The 17,282-nt window shown below is 41.1% G+C and overlaps 1 protein-coding gene across 1 annotated transcript in view; it reads right to left on the reverse strand.

Moving 5' to 3' along the window:
• Positions 1-3,665: 3,665 nt before the first annotated feature.
• The window catches only part of LOC134209148 (mucin-2-like), a 60,953-nt gene continuing 47,336 nt past the window's right edge, over positions 3,666-17,282 (reverse strand). The window contains exons 2-4 of the mRNA XM_062685129.1: positions 15,828-15,937; positions 4,870-5,286; positions 3,666-4,820 (exon numbers count right to left, since the gene is read on the reverse strand). Of these exons, the coding sequence (XP_062541113.1) occupies positions 3,666-4,820; positions 4,870-5,286; positions 15,828-15,937 (1,682 nt within the window). The remainder of the gene's footprint in view (positions 4,821-4,869; positions 5,287-15,827; positions 15,938-17,282) is intronic.

The raw sequence follows: 17,282 nt of genomic DNA on the forward strand, positions 1-17,282 counted from the left end.
TTGGAAAAGGGGAGGGTGTGGGGGGAGGTGTATTGCTTAGTTATTGGCCAATTCAGCGTATCTTCTGAACCCATTGGCCGTTTTCAACCAAATTTGGAACACACATTATTCATATTAAGTAGACGACGATAGTGTATTAGGGATGCTCTTTGAAAAAGGGAGGGAATGGGGGTCGAAGTATTGTTCAGTAATCGATGTAAGTCTTGAATTCAATGACCGATTTGAACCAAATTTGTATCAAATATTGTATGTCCTAAGGAAACAATTTTAGTGGATGTGGGTAGGTCATTTTAAAAGGGGTGGGAGGGTGTGAGAGAGGAGTATTGTTTAGTTATCGATCAATTTAGCATAACTTTTGAACCCATTTACCGATGTCCACCAAATTTGGAACCCATATTCTCTGATGAACTTGGAACCCATATTCTCTGGTGAGGAAAGTTTGAGAGTGAGAAAAAGTGAGTGAAAGATGGGAACGAGTGATTGAGTGAGCTAGTATAAGGACTAGTTCAACAATTAGTGAGGAAGTTAGCATGTGAAGCACTGCCGTAATCTGAGAAAGTGACGTAAGCGCCAAATTACAACATGCATGTTTTCCATTTTTCTGTTCAAGAGTTCGATTAATACTACACGTTAAAATCATTTTTGGAAAATGGCGTATACGTCACGTTTTCAGATTACGGCAGAGCAGTGAGTGACTGATTGGATGAATGAGAAATTGAATAAGTGAGTAAGTGAGTGAATGAGTGGGCAGTGAGTAAGCGAGAGAACAAACAAATGATTATTAAAAAAACCCAGATTAATGGTGGAGGTTGGTACTCGGATTCTGATGGCTTTTCCGCAAACGTGACCTTTAAGTGGTCTTGTTGTGTAGGGGTTATCACGCCTATCTAGAGAGTAGGAGGTTGAGGGTTCGAGTCCCTCCAAGACACGTGGATTCTTTTTCGCAAATTTCATATCAATTTGTCCATTTCGAAACATATGCTGTGCATATGCACAGCCAAGATATTTAACAAAAAAATGGTTTTCGTACGGCCGAGTTGCCGAATAATATGCAATTAATTGTAATCATGTGTCGGTCTTTCACCGTCATTAGTCGTCTGAGTACACGCGACCGCTTACGTTAAGGCAATCAAACTCATCAAATGCTTTAGCCAAGCAAGCCTTTGGCACAGCAGAGTGCGATTGAATTCGCATTCTATACCGTCCCGCCCAGACAGTTCCTGGGGGGCATGGAGTGCGATCCTCTCGTTTAAATAAACAATGTGCACTCGCTTGGCTGTGGGTATACAATAGTAAAGCACATGTGGAGATTGGACAAATCAAGCATCCGAAAGATATTCAATTTGCAAAAAAGAGAGCTAACCGCGGTGGAGGTTGGTACTCGGATTCTGATGGCTTTTCCGCAAACGTGACCTTTAAGTGGTCTTGTTGTGTAGGGGTTATCACGCCTATCTAGAGAGTAGGAGGTTGAGGGTTCGAGTCCCTCCAAGACACGTGGATTCTTTTTCGCAAATTTCATATCAATTTGTCCATTTCGAAACATATGCTGTGCATATGCACAGCCAAGATATTTAACAAAAAAATGGTTTTCGTACGGCCGAGTTGCCGAATAATATGCAATTAATTGTAATTGCAGATTAATCCACCTAGCGGTGATGGTGTCTTTCTCGTTTCTTCCGAGTGAGTAATTTCTACGCACTTTTGATGAAAAAAAAGTATTTTGACCATAACTTCTGAGCCTATAGTCCGATCCGGCCAATTTCCAACAGGAAACAATGGGACCGGATTTTGCATCGAATGCAACTTCTTGCGAGCAAATCCGATGGGGGTACACATGTGCCTAAAATGAGTGAGATTTTGAAAAATGTATTTTGGCCATAACTCCGAATCCCATAGTCCGATTCCGCCAATTTTCAATACGAAACAATGGGACAAGATTCCACGTCGAGCTAAGAGTAAGTGCCTAAAAAGTGAGTGAGATTTTTTCTTATAAAAAATATATTTTGGCCATAATTCCGAAGTCCATAGTTTGATTGGGCCAATTTTCAATACGAAACAATGGGACAAGATTCCGCGTCGAATGCAACTTGTTGCGAGAAAATCCGTTAAAGATAAGTGCCTGAAAAATGAGTGAGAATTTTGTACGTGTTTCTTATGTAAAAAAATGAATTTTGGCCATAACTTCGAAACCCATAGTCCGATTGGGCCAATTTACAATACGAAACAATTGGACAATACTCTACGTCGAATGAAACTTGTTGTGAGTAAATCAGCTTAGAGTAAGTGCTTTAAAAGTGAGTGAGAATTTTTCTTATGAAAAAATATATTTTGGCCATAATTCCGAAGCTCATAGTCCGATTGGGCCAATTTTCAATACGAAACAATGGGACAAGATTCCGCGTCGAATGCAAATTGTTGCGAGCAAATCGAATAAGGATAAATGCCTGAAAAATGAGTGAGATTATTTTGCGCACACACATACACACACACATACACACACAAATACACACACACGCACACACAGACATCACCTCAATTCATCGAGCTGAGTCGATCGGTATATAACACTATGGGTCTCCGGGACTCCTATCAAAAGTTCGTTTTTGGAGCGAACATATAGCCTTTACGTATACTTTGTATACGAGAAAGGCAAAAAGTATTAAAGACATAACAGACAAATAAATCAATAGGTGAGAAAGTTAGTGAGTATTACCGAGTAGTGAGTATGCAAGATAGTAGAAGGGTAGATGAATAAATAATTCAGCGAGTGAGTTAGCAAATGAAAAAATATATTAATGGGTGAAGAAGTTAGTAACCGAGATAACGAGCGATATTTGTAAGATAGTGACTGAGTGCATGAGTGAGAATGTTATTGAGTGAAAAAGTGAAAGAGTTAAAGGTTATATAAGCGAATGATTAAAAGAATCAGTTAGTGAATAGATTAGACAAAAAAAATAATGAGCGGATATGTGATTTTATGATAATGTGAGTGAGTGAATATCTAGAATTGAAAAAAAAAATGAATAAGTCAGTCTTCTCTCTACCATTTAAACATCACATTGATACCACCTTCTGTTCCGAGTCATCATCATACTCCGTTAATTCGTCTACCAGCTGACCGAAAAGACATACATTAATTATTTCTTCTAGTTTTGATGTTTACCGCGCAACTTGCTCCAACGAAATGATTTTGTTTACACTGGGGTCGCATTTTTTACGCGAATTTCGCTATAAGATTTTCCAATGCGATCAAAAACCCCATAATCGATTTTTGATGAAGTCGTCTTTTACGCGGTTTCCATTTGACACGGAACTAATCTCTCGTGGAAAAACCGACTTCAGTGTACTTTTTTGTTCAGTTCAATATTTTTTAGCTTGATATTTTCACAGCTAAGCTAAAGCTAAGCTAAAGCTAAGCTAAAGCTAAGCTAAAGCTAAGCTAAAGCTAAGCTAAAGCTAAGCTAAAGCTAAGCTAAAGCTAAGCTAAAGCTAAGCTAAAGCTAAGCTAAAGCTAAGCTAAAGCTAAACTAAAGCTAAGCTAAAGCTAAGCTAAAGCTAAGCTAAAGCTAAGCTAAAGCTAAGCTAAAGCTAAGCTAAAGCTAAGCTAAAGCTAAGCTAAAGCTAAGCTAAAGCTAAGCTAAAGCTAAGCTAAAGCTAAGCTAAAGCTAAAGTAAAGCAAAGCTAAACTGAGGCTGAGGTGGAGGCTGGGTGGGAGCTGGGAACAGTGAGGCTGGTGGGCTGGGAGTGGGCTGGGAACAGGAACTGAGGCTGAGGCTGGGGTGGGAGGCTGGGAGGCTGGGCTGGGAGTGAGGCTGGGGTGGGAGCTGGGAGCTGAGGCTGGGGGTGGGGCTGGGAGGCAGGTGGGAACAGGGGCTGAACAGGGAGCTGAACAGGGGTGGGGTGGGTGGGAACAGGGCTGGGAACAGGGGCTGGGAACAGGAACTGGAGGTGGGGGCTGGGAACAGGGGCTGGGTGGGGTGGGGGGGTGGGAACAGGTGGAACAGGTGGGAGCTGGTGGAACAGGAACAGGTGGGGTGAGGAACAGGTGGAGCTGAACAGGTGGGAACAGGGGTGGGGCTGGGTGGAACAGGGCTGGTGGGGTGGGGCAGGGTGGGAACAGGTGGGTGGGAACAGGTGGGAACAGCTGCTGGAACTGGGGTGGAACAGGGAGCTGGGAGACAGAACAGGTGAACAGGTGGGCTGGAGGTGGGGTGAACAGGGGTGAACAGGGTGGGCTGGGAACAGGTGGTGAACTGGAACAGGGGAACAGGAACAGGGGGTGCAGCTGGGGAACAGGGGCTGGGAGTGGGCTGAGGTGGAGCTGGGGTGAGTGGGAGCTGGGGTGGGGCTGGAGCTGGAACAGGCTGGGGGTGGAGGCTGGTGAACAGGGCTGGGTGGGGGCTGGGGCTGGGAACAGGTGGAACAGGGCTGAGGCTGGGCTGGGAACAGGAACAGGAGGTGGAACAGACAGGAACTGGAGGTGGAGCAGGGGTGGGTGGGAGTGGGGTGGGAACTGGGGGCTGGGAACAGGGAGTGGAACAGGAACAGGAACAGGGTGGAGACTGGGTGGAACAGAACAGACAGGGTGGGAACAGGAGACAGGTGGAGTGAACAGGGCTGGTGGGAGCTGGAACAGGGATGGAACAGGAACTGGGGAGCTGGGGTGGAACAGGGGGTGGAACAGGGGAACAGTGGTGGGGTGGGGTGGGTGGAACTGGGGTGGGGCTGAACAGGTGGTGGGGCTGGGGTGGTGGGAACAGGGCTGGTGGGGCTGGGAGCAGTGGTGGGAACAGGTCAGGGTGGGAACAGGTGGAACAGGGCTGGGTGGGAGTGGGGTGGGAGCTGAGGCTGGAACAGGGTGGGCTGAACAGACTGGGTGAATTTCAGGAACAGGTGGGGAGTGGGAACAGGGCTGGGGCTGGGGAGGCTGGGGCTGGGAACAGGTGGGGCTGAGGCTGGGAACAGGGCTGGAGTGGGGTGAGTGGGGCTGAGGTGGCAGGGGTGAACAGGAACAGAACAGGTGGAGGCTGGGAGGCTGGTGGGGAACAGGGGTGGAACAGGGGTGAGGCTGGGGTGGGCTGGGGTGGGAACAGCTGGAACAGGGGTGGAACAGGGCTGAACAGGTGGGGTGGAACTGGGAGTGAGGTGGGTGAACAGGGTGGGAACAGGAGTGGGTGGAACAGGAACAGGGGCTGAGGAACAGGACAGGTGCTGGAACTGGGTGAACAGGAACAGGGTGGGGTGGGCTGGAGACAGGTGCAGGAATTTGGGAACAGGTGAACAGGGCTGGGAACAGGTGGAACAGGTGGGAACAGGAACAGGGAACAGGGCTGGGGTGGGTGGGAGTGAACAGGAACAGGTGGTGGGGCTGGGAACAGGGTGGGTGGGGTGGGGCTGGGGTGGGAACAGGGTGGGAACAGGAACAGGAACAGGGGAACAAACAGGGCTGAACAGGTGGGTGGGAACAGGGGTGGGAACAGGGAACAGAACAGGAACAGTGGAGTGGAACTGAATTTCAGGGTGGAACAGAACAGGGATGGGCTGGTGGGAACAGGGGGGTGGGAACAGAACTGAACAGTGGGGTGGGGCTAAGCTAAAAGCCGCTAAGCTAAGCTAAAAGCTAAGCTAAAAAGCTAACTAAGCTAAAAGCTAAGCTAAGCTAAGCTAAAAGCTAAGCTAAAGCTAAGCTAAAGCTAAGCTAAAGCTAAGCTAAAGCTAAGCTAAAGCTAAGCTAAAGCTAAGCTAAAGCTAAGCTAAAGCTAAGCTAAAGCTAAGCTAAAGCTAAGCTAAAGCTAAGCTAAAGCTAAGCTAAATCTTAAAAGCCAATCACGACAAAGTCAAAAATGGGAGTCGCCATGGTCTTCTTACCTCTCACTTTGCATTTTGACAGGACACAAATGTGAATTCTCGGGTACTTATTCAAAAGGACGTATGTGATTTTGTAAACAAAGATTCCAACGTCGATTTGTCCAATCTGATGGCTCTCCCACGCAAAACGACAACACTAACAGGTAGCCGAAGGCTTCCCCTACCTGTCTGTGGTGATGGTTTGCGTGGGAGTGCTATCAGATTGGACAAATCGACGTTTGAATCTTTGTTTACAAAATCACATACGTCCTTTTGAATAAGTACCCGAGAATTAATTGGTGATCAGAATAGTTAAAAGTCATTTTTTTAATTTGTTAAAAATATTGTAAATATTGTATTGATTTGTGAAACTAATAATTAAAAAAAAGGCGTGGTCGAATATTAGAGGGATAACATTGGATTGGTATCAACAACACCGTCATCAAACAAGTCCATATATATTGTTTCGCTCACGTATTTTCTAGGGTTTATTAAAAGCAATCATTGACGCTTCTCAAATTGAAAAAGCAAAATTTAAACCGAAAACGCTCCGACAGCCAACAAAACCATGAATGCGTGTGCAAGGCTACCGAGCAATATGTTGCGCTCGCAGACCTAACTGCAGCCCATTACACACCAATCAAACCAAACATATTTGTTTCGTATACCTACATGTTTGATCAATAAATTTATAACAATTTCTCTCGTATTTATTTGTACGCCAGTTTTTTTTTCGTTCTCGTATCCAGTGCCCTGTTTGATTTGACTTGCTCTTCAGCACCCACCACCCTTGGCCACATATATTGTGTGGGTGTAGAACGTATTTTCCAACGCTGCTGCAGCAGTTTCGACCTCGTCTTGCTGCAATCCGAAATAATAAAAAAATCAACTTCCAGCTGACAGCTGCATTCGCGCTCGCCGAGGGCAAAATGTACCTAGGGGGAAGTGGTCCTCAACGCTTTTATGAATATCGTTAGGCCAATGTATGAGATTACTCATATTCATATTTATCAGCGTTTTAGAAACAAAGTTCTACAATTACTATTTGATCATGCCTTTTTGTTCTTCACTTCACGAGATTTGGATGCTGAAATTTTAAACCATACAGCGTTTGAATATCTATTTAATTTATGGAGGAGCATGGTGGCGCATTGAAATTTCCTAACTGGTTTAGTTTTTAATCTTCTTTCGCATAGAATATTCCATGTTAAATTTAATGTGATAAAATAAGTTTAATAAAAATAAACTAGAGAAATAAAGATTTGTTTGGATTGGTTGGTGTGTACCATTTTCATCTACCTGCTGCTGATGTTGCTGACGATGCCCAAATACAAGCACCCGTGCATTATTGTGCAGTTGCAAACTTAACCATGGAGGAGGCAGCACACCGCAATGGCGATCCCCCTTGCCTGGGAAGAGCAACAGTGAGTGGCAATAAACAGGCAATTGCTCCTGCCACGCTAAAAAGCTATCCAAATGTCTCGATTGCACCCGAACGGTGGCGCGGTGTTGTTTTCCACGTTTTGCCTGTACAGGTGCACATACGGGTGTTTGTTGAATACTGCTGGAATATATTCCATTTTTTGTCGGATCGCAATCTTTGCAATACGAACATTTTTGTTATTAAACGTTAGAACAAGAATAATATTAGTAAATTACTATACTAATTTTACTATTAACGGTCTGACTTCACTGAGGACTATTTATCAGCGAAACAGGGCTCTGCCAACAAATTCGAGAGCCAATCCCTCTGACTAGTTAAGCTGCTAATGTGGCTGGAAACAGTTAATCCTACTCTATTCGCTGTCTTCTACATAACATAAAATGTAGTTTAATAAACCAAATTTTGTGGGCCAGTGAACCAAAAAACGATAGCCAAACAAAGCTTCGCGTCTCTTTTATCGTTGAAACTCGGTGGCACCCATATCAGAGATAAAAAAAAAGGCAAAAATAGTTGATATTTTGTCGAAAACAAAAATGAGTTCTTTTTTAAGCTGCATTTGGAACTACTTTTAATTAGTGGTCCTCAATAAATATTGTCCAAGTTTCGAGTTCATAGTTCAACACTTTTTTAACGAAGGACAAAGTCTTCAACTATATTTGATGTCCATAGAAGGTACGATTGTCGAGAAAGTTTCTTGTTATTTGTAATTATTTGCCTACTCATGCAAAATCTAATGCGATGAGGCAACGTGAGACGACAAAAATTTAAAATTATTCACATAAATACAGATACGAATATCGCTTGTAATAGAATGATGCGATTACCGATCTGCTGAAAAATTAATTTAAAATTCGTTCACAAGAAGTTTTTTTCTGTCATATATTTTGCCGAGGATTTTCCACTGTAGCGCACTGATTGCCAACTAGACCAGGTGGCAAGGGAGCGGCATTGCCGAAGGGACCCCGAAACTGAGAAATGAAAATAAAAAAAAAAACAAATTTACTACGACAAAAGAGCGCCAGTAACCTACCGAACCGTGACGGGTTGTTGCTTTATTTTTTTTTCACTCTGATTGTGGCACCGTAGAAAACGACCTATTTTATGACCGTTTTCCAATCAAACCGCCCCGCAATCGACCCCGAGTAATTTGTCAAATTTTAATTAAACCGTCACAGCATTGACTACGAAATGCATTTCTGTCTGGATCCAACCTCCGAAGATCAGTGCCGGCTCGGGTGGCACGATTCACATAAAGGGGAAATATATTGGCTTCCCTTGGCCCGGAGTGTCATCGTACAGATTTGTCTCAATTATGAAGAGCTTGCAATTTGGTTGTTGCGGGGGATCTCTCGTACGCCGTGGTTCCAAGCCCTGTCATAAGCAAATTAACCCGCCCTCTCGTTGGCAGCAGGATGGAAGAAAATTGCATCGGAATAGAAGCATTTCACTTATTGGCAACGGCATCATGTAGCCTCGTGGCGGTGAAGCGCCTTTCGGTGGAAGATGATTTCTCTAACCGAGGAGAATGGTCAGCGAATGGAGTTAAAAATTAGAGACGTCAGAAATAAGAGTTTTTGCTAATTTATTCGTTTTTATTATAACTTCCCACTCTGGTAGAATGAAACGATGGAATGGTTACCAACCGTAATTAAAGTTCAAGCTTGTTGATTTTTTTTTAAATTAGAAAACAATATTTTATAACATAAACACTCATGGATGAATGGAAGCGCATGGTACTCCATGGATTTGGATTAGATTTAGATTGGACTTGGATTGGAGTTGGAATGGCTTTGAATTTGATTTGAATTGGATTTATATTTGGATTGGGTTTGGATTACATTTGGATTGGACCTGGTTTGGATTGAATTTGCATTGGTTTTGAATTGGATTAGATTGGATTTGTATTTCATTTGGATTTGGATAGGATATGAATTGGATTGGATTTGGATTGGGTTTGAATTCAATTTGGATTGGATTTGGGTTGGATTTTCAATTGGATTTGGATTAGATTTGTAATTGGATTTGGATTGTATTTGAACAGGATTTTAATTGGATTTGGATTTGATTTGAATTGGATTTGGGTTAGATTGGATTTGGATTGGATTTGAATTGGATTTGGGCTCGATTTTTGATTGGATTTGATTTAAATTGGATTTGGATTGAATTTAGATTTGATTTGGATTGGAATTTGATAAGATTTGAATTGAAATTGGATTGGGTTTGGATTGAATTTGGATTGGATTAGGATTGGATTTGGATTGGATTTGGATTGAATTTGGATTGGATTTGGATTAGATTTGGGTTGAATTTAGATTGAATTTAGATTTGATTTGGATTAATTTGTATTTGATTTGGATTGGATTTGGATTGGATTTGAATTTGATTTGGATTTGATTTTAATTGGATTTGGATTGGATTAAGATTTAATTTGTATTTGTATTTGATTTGGATTGGATTTGAATTTGATTTGAATTGGATTTGGATTTGATTTGAATTGGATTTGGATTGGATTAAGATTTAATTAAGATTTGATTTGGATTGGATTTAGATTGGATTTGAATTAGATTTGGATTGGATTTGGATTGGCTTTGGATTGGATTTGGATTGTATTTGAATTGGATTCGATTAGGAATGGATTCGGATTTTGATTTGAATTAGATTTGAATAGGATTTGGTCTGGTTGTGGATTGGATTTTTATTTGGTTTGGGTTTGGATCGAGTTTGGGTTGGTTTTGTATAGGATTTGGGTTGGATAGGACTTGAAGTGGTTTTTGTTTTCGATTGGGCTTGGATTTTTATTTGAATTGGATTGGATTTGGATTGCATTTGTATTGGATTTGGATTTGGATTGGATTTGGATTGGATATGGATTGGATTTGAATTGGATTTGGATTGGATTTGGATTGGATTTGGATTGGATTTGTATTGGATTTGTATTGGATTTGGATTGGATTTGGATTGGATTTGGATTGGATGTGGATTGAATTTGGATTGGATTTGGATTGGATTTGGATAGGATTTGAATTGGATTTGGATTTGGATTGGATTTGGATTGTATTTAGATTTGGATTGGATTCGGATTGGATTTAGATTGGATTTGGATTGGATTTGGATTGGATTTGGATTTGATTTGGATTGGATTTGGATTTGGATTTTGATTGGAATTGGGTTGGATTTGGATTGGATTTGGATTGGATTCGTATTGGATTTGGATTGGTTGGTTTGGATTGGTTGGACTGGATTAAGATTTGATTTGAAGTGGATTTAGATTGGATTTTGATTGGATTTGGATTAGATTTGGATTAAATTTGGAGTTGGATTGGATTTGGATTGGATTTGAATTGGATTTGAATTGGATTTGGATTGGATTTGGATTGGATTTGGATTTGGATTTTGATTGGATTTGGGTTGGATTTAGATTGGATTTGGATTGGATTCGTATTGGATTTGGATTGGATTTGGATTTGGATTGGATTTGGACTGGATTAAGATTTGATTTGAAGTGGATTTAGATTGGATTTTGATTGGATTTGGATTGGATTTGGATTAAATTTGGAGTTGGATTGGATTTGGATTGGATTTGGATTGAATTTGGATTGGATTTGGATTGGGTTTGGATTGGATTTGGATTGGAAATGGATTGGATTTGGATTGGGTTTGGATTGGATTTGGATTGGAGTTGGATTGGGTTTGGATTGGGTTTGGATTCGATTTGGATTGGATTGGATTTGGATTGGAAATGGATTGGAAATGGATTGGATTTGGATTGGATTTGGATTGGAATTGGATTGTGTTTGGATTGGATTTGGATTGGATTTGGATTGGATTTGTATTGGATTTGGAGTGGATTTGAATTGGATTTGGATTGGATTTAGATTGGATTTGAATTGTATTTGGATTTTATTTGGATTGGATTAGGATTGGATTTGGATTGGATTTGAATTGGATTTGGATTTGGATTGGATTTGGATTGGATTTGGATTGGATTTGGATTGGATTTGTATTGGATTTGGATTGGATTTGGATTGGATTTGGATTGGATGTGGATTGAATTTGGATTGGATTTGGATTGGATTTGGATTGGATTTGGATTGGTTTGGATTGGTTTGGATTGGTTTGTATTGGTTTGTGTTGGTTTAGATTGGATTTGATTGGTTCGAATTGGATTTGGTTTGGATTGGTTTAGATTGGTTTGTATTGGTTTGGATTGGTTTGGTTTGGATTGGATTGGATTTTGATTGGTTTGGATTGGTTTGGATTGGTTTGGATTGGTTTGGATTAGATTTGGATTGATTTGGATTGGGTTTGTATTGGTTTGAATTTGGATTGGTTTGGATTGGTTTGGATTGGTTTGGATTGGTTTCGATTGAATTTGGATTGAATTTGGATTGGTTTAGATTGGGTTTGGATTGGTTTGGATTGGTTTGAATTGGTTTGAATTGGATTGGATTGGTTTGGATTGGTTTGGTTTGGTTTGATTGGATTTGGGTTGGATTTGGATTGGATTTGGATTGGATTCGTATTGGATTTGGATTGGATTTGGATTGGATTTGGATTGGATTTGATTTGGATTTGGATTGGATTTGGATTGGATTTGGATTGGGTTTGGATTGGATTTGGATTGGAAATGGATTGGATTTGGATTGGGTTTGGATTGGGTTTGGATTGGATTTGGATTGGAGTTGGATTGGGTTTGGATTGGGTTTGGATTCGATTTGGATTGGATTGGATTTGAATTGGAAATGGATTGGATTTGGATTGGATTTGGATTGGAATTGGATTGTGTTTGGATTGGATTTGGATTGGATTTGGATTGGATTTGTATTGGATTTGGATTGGATTTGAATTGGATTTGGATTGGATTGGATTTGAATTGTATTTGGATTTGATTTGGATTGGATTTGGATTGGTTTTGGATTGGATTTGAATTGGATTTGGATTTGGATTGGATTTGGATTGGATTTGGATTGGATTTGATTTGGATTTGGATTGGATTTGGACTGGATTTAGGTTTGATTTGAAGTGGATTCAGATTGAATTTGGCTTGGAATTGGATTAAATTTGGATTTGGATTGGATTTGGATTGGATTTGGATTGGATTTGGATTGGATTTGGATTGGATTTGGATTGGATTTGGATTGGATTTGGATTGGATTTGGATTGAATTTGGATTGAATTTGGATTGGATTTGGATTGGATTGGATTTGGATTGGATTTGGATTGGGTTTGGATTGGATTTGGATTGGATTTGGATTGGATTTGGATTGGGTTTGGATTGGATTTGGATTGGGTTTGGATTGGGTTTGGATCCGATTTGGATTGGATTGGATTTGGATTGGAAATGGATTGGATTTGGATTGGATTTGGATTGGAATTGGATTGTGTTTGGATTGGCTTTGGATTGGCTTTGGATTCTATTTGGATTAGATTTGAATTGGATTTGGATTGGAATTGGATTTGGATTCGATTTGGATTGGATTTGGATTGGATTTGGATTTGGATTGGATTTGGATTGGATTTGGATTGGATTTGATTTGGATTTGGATTGGATTTAGATTTGATTTGAAGTGGATTAAGATTGGATTTGGATTGAATTTGGATTGGATTTGGATTTGATTTGAAGTGGATTTGGATTGGATTAAGATTTGATTTCGATTTGATTTGGATTGAATTTGGATTTGAATTGGATTTGGATTGGGTTTGAATTGGATTTGAATTGTATTTGGATTGGATTTGGATTGGATTTAGATTGGATGTGGATTGGATTTGGATTGGATTTGGATTGGATTTGGATTGGATTTGGATTGGATTTGGATTGGATTTGGATTGGATTTGGATTCGATTTGAATTGGATTTGGATTGGATTTGGATTTGGATTGGATTTGGACTGGATTAAGATTTGATTTGAAGTGGATTTAGATTGGATTTTGATTGGATTTGGATTGGATTTGGATTGGATTTGGATTGGATTTGGATTGGATTTGGATTGGATTTGGATTGGATTTGGATTGGATTTGGATTGGATTTGGATTGCATTTGGATTGGATTTGGATTGGATTTGGATTGGATTTGGATTGGATTTGGATTGGATTTGGATTGGATTTGGATTGGATTTTGATTGGATTTGGATTGGATTTTGATTATATTTGGATTGGATTCCAATTGGATTTGTATTTTATTTGATTTTAGATGTGAATGATTTTTTTCTGTTTGACCTATTCAGTTGGGATTTGCCTCTGGATTCAAAACAGATTTTTATTTACCTAATTTTTTTTTGGCTTAATTTTGGGTTAGGTTTCTTATTTATTTTATTTGAATCTGATACTTGTGTGTGGATTTGTGTTTTCTTTATTTTAAACTTATGTGTACGCAATTGTTTTTGATCGGATTTGTAAGAGCTTCTGGAGGTTCTTTGGGCACCGTGAATGGCCATTGCATTTTATGAAATTTTTTAGCGTGTCTAATGAGTTGAGAGATCTTCTAAGTCTATCAGCATTTGTGTATGTATACATTTTCGCGTTACAGAATTCACCGCAAAAGGAATTTCGGTATATTGGATGCTTGTTAGCTATCGAGGGTCCATTAGACCTACTGGAAGTATGTAGGAGTTGATAGATATTGGCTATACTTGAAGTCGTAAACTCGTAAATTCATTAATTAGTTTGGCCGTTTATTCTTAAGTTTATCAATTGGCCAATCAGGTTCGTTCGTCATTGTGAGCTTGAGCTTGAGCTTGAGCTTGATTGACTGCTCGCAGTTGCTACTCCATTACGACCAGATCAGCTGTTCTTGCACAGGGAACCAACAGATGTTTGCTTGGGACTAGCACACATCTTCAATGTACAAGTACTGGTGATCTCATTTATTAGGTCATACTGGCGCCTGCCACGTCAGAATGCAAGTCAATGTAGGGAAGGGGGAGGAAATAATGATGCAATCAGTCGCCCACTGCAAGCCGAATATACCTCTGCACTTGCCACGAGTTCATGCGGAATTTGTTGGATTTTTTGGGTTAGGTTTGAGAGGCAGAGGTCCGTCTTGGTTAACGAGCTGCCAATGCGATAGATAGGAGAAAGCAACTGATGGATTTTCTAATTGGATGTAGGAAACGAGCTCTATAGTTCATTTCCAATTCCACTGTTATAAGTCTCAAGTTGAAGGTGTAGGAATAAGTAATGGAAACGGTATGGAAGTCCATTTCCAGTTCTAGCAATTGCTAGAACATGAGAAATATAGAGAAAGATACAAAGTAGGAGAATGGAACGGACCTGGGATTGAACCCACGACCTCCTGCGTATGAGGCAGAAGCAGTAGCCATATGACTACCAAGCCCGCTAATTGGCCAATCAGGTTCGTTCGTCATTGTGTCAGATAAACCCAAGATCAGGACAATTGTTGGAAAAATCTCAAATTTAAAAATTTCATACACGATTCAAATAAAGCGCGAATCAAATCCCTCCAGACTCCTAGCGCAGAGAATTGTCCATGATTCGACTCGCGATTTGCATCATTACTTGATTTCTACGTATTCTTCTTGGTTGGGTTCATTTAACAAACCTCCTTCGTCTGAAACAATGGATAATAAATCCATTTGTAAATAAAGATCTACGCCTCGTCTGAGTTTTAACGCCTTTTGGCGTGAAAATATTTTTCGGCGAATGAGCAAAACGATGCTATTCCGCCCAAAAACTGAACCGCGATGCTCTCCCTGCAGCACCACAAGCGAGTTACCTCGCACGTGAGGCCTAGATGATTGAGCTTTGAATATGGTTCTACCAACACTGATCTAGACCTAAGCTTATTCAATAAATTTTGGATATATTTGAGACTCTCAAGTGGTTAATTCTAGGGGACACTTATTTAGAGTGTAGTATTGGAAACTACTGTATCAAACATTGTATAAAATGTGTGTGTGTGTATGGATGCCTGCGTAAGGAAACATCATAAAATTTCAAATTTTCCTTAGAGTCATTTTGGAAATTTGTGTTTCAATGAAAATTGCGTTTTCTGCTCCAAATTTCACCAGCCTACATCGGACCACAATGGCTCATTCTCCGTAACCAGCTTCCATAAAGATGCAACCCGAAAACCGCCATAATGTAGGACAGCATCAGACGGGCATACTCGAGCAGCCCTTTGCCACGGTTCCAATTTGGCTCGTATCATCTTTACGGATTATATTTATAAATCGATGCTGATGTACATACCTACTAATGTATGTAGCGTAGCCTCGCACGACACCAAAAACCCCCAAAAGTGAAAGCCTGAAACAACTCTCCTCCAGCAGCCCAAATTGTGCAGCTGCCAGAGTTGGCAGCATCCTCTTCGGTAGGAAAGTTTCTGGCTGTTAAACTTTTTGTCACGCTCTGTACCTCAACCGGTCGGCGACGGTTTGTGCCACCCACCTTTCCAGGAGCTGCATAACGAGCACGACCTATACAGTGCGATTGGCTTGGTATGACCTTATGGGGTGGTGGTTTACGGAACCACAACGTTAAAAATTAAGAGAAATGGTTAACTCGATTTATTGACCAACCCTAGGACCGACCGATCCAGCGAGAGGCTGCAAGGATGCCGCCGGCGGAAAACCGTACACAATGCCTGATGTCATGTTGCGCCGGTTGGGCGTCCGAAGCCCGAGGCTGCCTGTACAGAAAATAGCAACAGTGCGCGAGAGCACTCAGATCAGCCATTTGCTCTAGAGGAGGTACCGAAAACCTCTTCGAAATGAGAACGACTGCAACACGATGGCATATTTTGGCTGCATATAAATGGGTATTTATAGCGACATGCCAGACTGAAAATAATCTAAAATTCATACAGTTTTGGCTCTAGAACTGGCGAGGTTGTGGACCTACGTCGACCTGCAGTGGCAATGTGGTGTACGAGTACGTGAGGCAACGGTCATCGGATTCGGTACGTGTGTACAGGTCCGTTCGATGGCTGTGTTTGGACATTGCTGTGCCGATGGCCCATTTATGGATTGAGGGTCCAGATTTTACCGATTTATGCAGGCTTCACGTGCTCATCATGACAATGTGTGTAGAGAAGCTACCTTTGCTTCTTGTTCTTTAAAGGCTCTACATTCTAACTGGAACTTGGCCTGCTTTTCAACTTGGTATTTTTTGATATCTTTATTTACGAGACTTTCAGCCCTAGGCTGGCTCGTCTCGACGGAACTTCGTATTCTATTAGCATTTCTTCAGTTATTAATTGAAAGCTTTTCTACGGCCACCATTGCATGAGTATGAATCTGGTGTGGCAAGCACAATGGACACATTTATGCCCAGTGTATCGAAAACATCCTAAGTTTAGAAAAGGTTCATTGTTTCAGAAAATACTGATACCATCGAAACCGATACTGCATTGCTGCTCACTAGCACTGGAGTAATTCGACATGCACTTTAACACTAAGGATACGGGTAACGCTACAATAGATCTAATAATTGGTCGCAGTGACACACCCAACCAGGAAAAAAAATCATAAGGGTTGTGTACAAGACACGACCGCCCGACGTAAACTACGTAAAACAGTTTGGTAAAATGAAAAATCTAGTGCCAGTGCAAGAATACATATTTGCAGCAGCTCTCTACAATACGCGCTCGTTATTCTGCTACGAACGGCAACGTAATTCTGCTACGACGTCGTACTTTGAACAAATTCGTCTCGCCTCAATTTTCCTATGTTTAAAATGGTGTCCATGAGAAGAATCGATTAGTTCCCAATAATGCATATTTCGAATCACTAACGACCACACGACCCACGCCATAGGCTTGAATAACAAAACCAAATAAGAATCATCCATGCGAATACATATTTGTAGCATCTCCCTCCCACGCGCGCTCGTGATTCTGCTACGGACGCCAGGCAACTTTATGGCGTCTCCAAGCGGTTAATTTGCACTTTGCCTCGCCTCAATCTTCCTTTGTATAGAATGGAGGCCCTGAAAAGAACCGATTTTCCAATATCTCATATGTATTTGGAATAAAA

The sequence above is a fragment of the Armigeres subalbatus genome, chromosome 2 (genome assembly GCF_024139115.2).
Source record: "Armigeres subalbatus isolate Guangzhou_Male chromosome 2, GZ_Asu_2, whole genome shotgun sequence".
NCBI lineage: Eukaryota > Metazoa > Arthropoda > Insecta > Diptera > Culicidae > Armigeres > Armigeres subalbatus.